A 6,357-nucleotide genomic window follows, 5' to 3' on the forward strand; every position below is an offset into this window, starting at 1 on the left:
TTGATCAAAGTAAAACCTCAGTGTAATAAATCAAAGTTCATAAAAAGGTAATAAAATAATCTGTGAACACTACAGCTTTGGGTCTGTTTCCTGGCCTCAAAAATGGCCCAAACTAGTAGAGTTGTTTATTATATTTAATCTCGTGCTACATTAAGTTTAGCATTTTATCTCTACTTTCATGTTGCCTGTTGTTCTTTGGCTGTTTCTGTATCTATATGTTAACTGAGTGTGTGGTCGAAGCCTCCATCAAAAAGACTGGTCAGCTGTATGTAAGCAGAAACACAGAAATTCAGGAACCAATACATGTGCTAATAAAAAAAGGACTATCAGTGTGTCTTGGTTGTCAGTAGATTTAGTGAGGGGGGCCTTTTGTTTCATTATCTGTCCATGTTAAAGCCCTACAAAGTATTTTTCTTCCCACATACCTTCAACTATTAGCACACTTGAAGCACAAAAGCTTAAAATTGGGATTTATTAAACATCATGTTATCAGCTGTAATCTAAAGCATCACCGTTATCCAAATATTACTCTTTTAAAAGCTCATTCTTGCCATATCTATCTAGAACAGGTGAGCTACCTGCAGGATTAAAGCCACTGCAGACATATCTGAGTGACTCTGGAGCTCTCTGGACCTGTAACTTCCGCCTCAGCGTGTTCTGTAAATACAACATCTGGTGTTTAATGATGGGAAGCGCTCATGATCAGTATCCACAAATGGTAAAAGGTCAGCCGAGGATGGAGAACAGTCGAGCTGAGGAATGGAAAAACAGTCATAAAACCCTCCAGTGTTTACGTCCACCTGCACCTCCTCTTTAGTTTTATTGCATTTACAGTTGAATAAATCTTTCCAGCATGTGACGAAAACCTCGCACACCGCAGTTGTCATAAGGTTGGTTTATTTTAATTGTCTGTATACAGTATGAACAGGAGTCTATATTGATATCCATATGTGTAAATCAATGCTTCATTTCACTCACTCTCCTCCAGCAGGAGCTTCTGAAGCAGACTCACCAGGATTTTAAATCATGGCACACAGTCACCCCCCACCCCCTCGTCCATCCCCACCCCGTCGGCGTCCAATTCCCTTTGTCCACGATTTCATTTTTAAACTCCAAAAACCCCCTCTTTTAAATATACTGCAAAGATTGTACAGAATATAGAAATCCACACGGTAAACTAAAGTACACACATTTTTTTTCTTTTTAACTTTATCCCTGGTATAAACCAACACGTAAGTGGCAACTTTGAGGCTACTCGGATTAATCTGCTGAACGTCTGGAGGCTAAAATCCTGTGAAAAGGCCAATTCTTGAAAAAAAAAAAAAAAACAAAAACAGAAAAAAAAAAACAACTGAAAGAAATAATAACATTACTTTTGTTAGATCTAATCGCACAGTAACTAATGCAGCTAGTTTGTGGCAAGTGAGCAACATAATGTTTGAAGTCTTGTCGGGTTAAATCCTTCTGGAAATGAAACTAAAGTGCTCGCAAAATACGGCAAGCTCATTCATAGTGAATAGAAAAGCAGGTAACATAAGCACTATACAGTTTTCAATGTTTACATAGCGTATACACACAATCTATAATATAACAGAGTAGACTATGCCATGAATCAGTAGTCATAAATATTACATTGTGCATGTTCTATTGCACATGTCAAGTGTTTGTATGACATGGTAGGTACGGGTTAGTTACCTAGATGTCATTTGTTTTAATACAAAGATGCAACAACACAGATTTCATAGGACACTGGCTATACATTTTCACAAATCCACTTGTTTTTTTTTTTTCTTCTTCTTCTTCATCTTCTTAGGATGTTTTTCCTAAATAAAACCAAACCTATAATACAACAGTGATATTAAAGTGTGATAAATATTCATGCACAAACAGATGACACTACCTAAGACCTAGTTATGTGAAAAGATACTGCTGCACAAGCCAGCCGCTGGGTGGGAGGGTTTCTCTGTCGGCTATACTGGACATGAAATCAAACACAAAGTGAGTGATCGATAAAAAAAACAAACAAACAAACAAACAAAACAGACAAAAAAAAAAAAAAAAAAGGCACATGGATTGCAGAGGAGCCTACACATGAGCACACACGGACAACTGTCTGGACGTTCTCGCCATCCTTCTCAACAACAGAACCGACGGTTACACAACAGACGACCACATGCAACCACAGAGGAAGGTCCCACACGCTAAACAAAACCGAGATCTTGCCACATTTCACATCTTTTTCACGCCGTTCAAGTTTGTTTTTTTGTTTTTTTTTTGTTCCAAAATAAGAAGAGGGATGCTGATCCCTGCTGTCGATTTGCCTTTTACTCAACAAAGGGTGAGGATAAATTCAGTCTTAAAATTACTAGAAATCATAAGTAATGGGAGCATGTTAGAAACTACAAATGGGTGAGCGGAGGCTGGCACACGTTGCTTTGAATGTCATGTTTGCTGCCCCGAGCTGAGGAGCAGCTCAGTTCATGGGATGCAGGGAGCTTCGGGAAAGCTCTCGCCCTCGGCGGTGTGCTGGACCGTGTGCTCCTGCAGAGCCGTGAGGTCGACAAAGCGCTCGCCGCACCACACGCACTTAAACTGTGTCTCCCGCGAGTGCACGCTCTGGTGCTTGGCTAGGTGCTCGCGCTGCTTGAAGCTCTTGTCGCAGCTGGCGCACTTGAACGGTTTCTCCCCCGTGTGAACTCGGCGATGGCGCTGCAGCTCGGACGAGTACCTGAAGCGCTTTTCGCAGTCGGGACATTTGAGCGGCTTCTCCCGGGTCGGGTCGCATCGGTGCTGAACGAACTCCGAGGACGAAACAAAGCGCTTGTCGCACAGGGAGCATTTCAGTGGCTTCTCCGTGCAGTGAGAGTTTTGGTGGCGCTGCAGCGTCGAATTCTTTTTGTAACCTTTGCCGCAAACGTCGCACTTGTACGGTTTTTCCACTTCGCCACCACATTTGTGTCGCAGCAGTTCTCCCGATTGGCTGAAAGACTTCTGGCAGGATGCACACTTAAACAGACTTTCCATCCCGTGAACCTGCTGGTGGTAGAGCAGGTGGGATGGCTGGAGGAAGCCCTTATCGCAGAGGTTGCACTTGAAAGGGCGATCGGCTGGGTTTTTGTGAGTGCGTCGGTGGCGCACGAGAGCGTACTGCTGCTTGAAGCTCATCTGGCACTCCTCACATTGGAAAGGTCGCTCCTCGGAGTGGGTGCGTTCGTGCTGCCGCAGGTCGGACGGCCGCTTGAAGCTCTTTCCGCAAGAACCGCAGCGGAAAGGCCTCTCCCCTTCTGGCTGGCATTGATGGTGCAGGAGCTCAGACGACTCTTTAAAGTGCATCTCACACAAATTGCACTTGAAAAGGTGCTCGCCCGAATGAGCGTACATGTGCCGCACGAGGTGAGAGCGGTGTTTGAAGCTCTTCTCGCACACCGCGCATTTGTACGGCCGCTCAGAGCTGTGTGTACGCTGGTGATGCGCCAGATGTGAGGACTGGCTGAAGCTTTTATCACATGTGTCACATTTGTATGGCTTTTCACCAGTGTGTATTCTCTCGTGGCGGGTCAGCTCTGACAAATGCCGAAAGGACTTATGGCACACTGAGCACTTGTATGGCCTGTCTGGCGCAGACGCCTCGAACGCAGGAGGAGACGAGGCACTGATGGCGGCGCCGCCACCGGACGTCTCTCCGGTGGAGGGCTGCTGGGGGTTGGCAGCTGACGAGGTTGGGGTGGCATTTCCAGAACCCGGCCGGTAGGTTTTCTCGCAGATGGAACATTTCATTGGATTGTTTCCGTTGCCGTGCGAGTTGTGGTGCTGAGCCAAGGAGGTGAGCAGCGAGAAACCCATCTTACAAACTCCACACACGAAAGGCTTCTGCTCCACCTGCACACACTGATGCTCCAGCAGGTCCGTCGCCTGGCTGAAGATCTTCATGCACTGCGTGCACTGAAAGGACCGGTCTTGGCTCACCATGCACTGGTGCTCATGAGGGTTGGCCAGGTGAGAGATGTCGTGGCCGCAGGCTCCGCACTTGTGCCCTCTCTCGCCCCCTACCTGCAAGGAGGGCTGCTGGGCTTGAACGGCGTGCTGCTGGCCGTGCTGGGGCTGCTGCAGGGAGGCATCTGGCTGCAGGACGACACCGTACACAGCGCAGCCCAGAGGGTTGTCGGTCGCCTGGGGGAGCGTGTGCACAACGGAGGGTGGAGCCACTGCATGTTGCTGCTGCTGCTGCCACGCCTCTGTCATCCTTCCACTTGGCGTTCAACAGCTCAGTGCTCAGAGGATGAGGGGGATTTCAGTGCCCGACTGAGATGACGGTGGATGTGGTTTTAGGAATAACCAGCCGCCCACCGAGGGGAGCTCAGAGCTGTGTCTGCACACACGTCCTGTGAGATTGAGCAGAAAACCTGCAGGGAAACAAAAACAAAAAAAACCCAACTAATTATTTAATGCAAAACTAATGCACAAGATGTTACTGCAGCAAGCACAAACAGTGGAGGATGTGAAAGTGCAGAGCTGGTGAGCTGTCACAGTTTACAACGTGATTTCCCATAAACAGGAGAGTCAGTGACAGCAGCACCAACTCACAAACCTCCTGTTTACTGATTACATGCAGAGAAACGTGCTGTAAAATCAGCGTGACAATAATCGGAGCTGCTGGAATTTCAGAAATTCGTTTGTGATGGGGATAAAACAGCTAGCTCGAGAGGCCTACAACTTCTTAGTCGGTGGTTTAAAAAAACAAATATAAAAGTACAGTGTAGACACTACTTTGTGTGAGTGTGATAACGTGGTGACATGTACACACCGGCAGCATTTACCTCAAACAAAACCCACAAATGAACAGTTAGTTAAGCTAGCGCTCATCAAAACCAGAATCATCCGGCTCTGTCTATTTCCTGAAAATCGGGAACGTAATGAGTCAAAATTTCGGCTACATGTGTTTAATTTAAATGTTCGGTGTAAATGGATTTGTAAAACGCGGCCTGTCTGCTTTATTTAGCTGGTTTTATTAGATATATATCATATTTAAAACAGCATATGCACTGAAACGGTTTCTCTTTCCAGGAGCCGACGTTAGCTGCGACAGCTAACGGCTAACGGCTAGTACCAGCTACACAACTGGACTTCCTCCCCGAATAACACCGGTTATCTCCCGCTAGAAAAGCAAACTAATCTCCGGTGTTTCCGTGAGATGAACTGCACTCGATGGACGAAACAAAACGAGGGAAAAGCGACAAGAAGCGCCGCAGCCCGGCGAGCTGCACGGCTCGGCTTCAGATGCCGCTTTATGAAAGGCCACAATAACGTTTAGTGGTTTGATACGAGCCTTCACTGCGAACGGACCCCAGATAGAAGTAGGCCTCCCCGGAGCTGCGGGGGGAAATCCGCCTCCTGCAGCCGAGCCCCGCACATCTGCACAAAACCACCGTTCGCCACGAAACTGTCCACGATAACTCACCGGAGCCGCTTATCGGTGCTTTTCGCTGCCCTCTTCGCTCTGGGGTCGACGGCCGTCGGTGTTTTCGGGACACGGAGGACCGGCGGTGGAGGGGATGCGGGTGAAGCCGGACGCCATCCTCCTGCAGACGGACGGACACCGGAAACCGCCACGCAGCGAGCTACCGCCGCTGGAGCCGCCGCTGCTACAGCCGCTCCATCCCGGAGGAGCCCGAACCGAGCCCCGGTGGAGGTAAGTAGCCCTGGGAGTTTGTTTGGGGAGCTTTCAAACAAACACAAAGGTGAATAGGAGCCGGATAAGACGCGATAAAGCCCGTTTCTCCGGCGAGACAGTAGGGGGGAGTGTTGCGTTCAGGAGCAGATGTAAACAGAAACACCTGAGAGTCCCTGAACTAATGACGGCGCTGCCAGAAAGTGATCGTCTGCCCAAAAGTGACTCCAGTCTGTTGGAGCAGTTAACATTTTGTCGCTACTTTTCTTTAACCTGCTTTGTGGAACCAATCCACTTGTTTCTACCTGCTGAAGTAGCTTTAAAGAACCTGTTTAACTCATATAATGCAGTTTTACATTTGCCACATTGTGAGTGCAGCCCCAACATTGTGACTGAAATGATGAAAAGAGACAATTGCTTCATTTGATTTATAAAAGGCATCCAGAAATCATGTTAATTACAGTCTGAAAATGACACTACACACTATATCCTCAACATGGGAAGTAGTATTACCTCTAATACATGTTAATATAAGACCTGATTACACAATAAACTGTGAAAAGTGTCACCAAAGACACACTTCTGCCATGACCACAGAAATAAAATGATGGATATTTGAACGTCATGACTGTTTGATTCAGATAAAAGTAGTTGTATACTTATATAAAACTCCACAAAACACACCTGAG

The 6,357-nt window shown here is 47.0% G+C and overlaps 1 protein-coding gene across 1 annotated transcript; it reads right to left on the bottom strand.

Annotated features, from left to right (window-relative positions):
• Positions 1 to 787: 787 nt before the first annotated feature.
• Positions 788 to 6,089, bottom strand: znf319a (zinc finger protein 319a). Its single transcript, XM_008289017.1, has 2 exons — positions 5,459 to 6,089; positions 788 to 4,403 (listed from the first exon to the last, which is right to left on the bottom strand). Exon 2 carries the CDS (start codon positions 4,240 to 4,242, stop codon positions 2,479 to 2,481), a length of 1,764 nt encoding a protein of 587 aa, XP_008287239.1. The 5' UTR covers positions 4,243 to 4,403; positions 5,459 to 6,089; the 3' UTR covers positions 788 to 2,478.
• Between the last annotated feature and the right edge of the window lie 268 nt (positions 6,090 to 6,357).

Source organism: Stegastes partitus, unplaced genomic scaffold (genome assembly GCF_000690725.1).
Source record: "Stegastes partitus isolate 25-593 unplaced genomic scaffold, Stegastes_partitus-1.0.2 Scaffold588, whole genome shotgun sequence".
Taxonomy (NCBI): Eukaryota; Metazoa; Chordata; class Actinopteri; family Pomacentridae; genus Stegastes; species Stegastes partitus.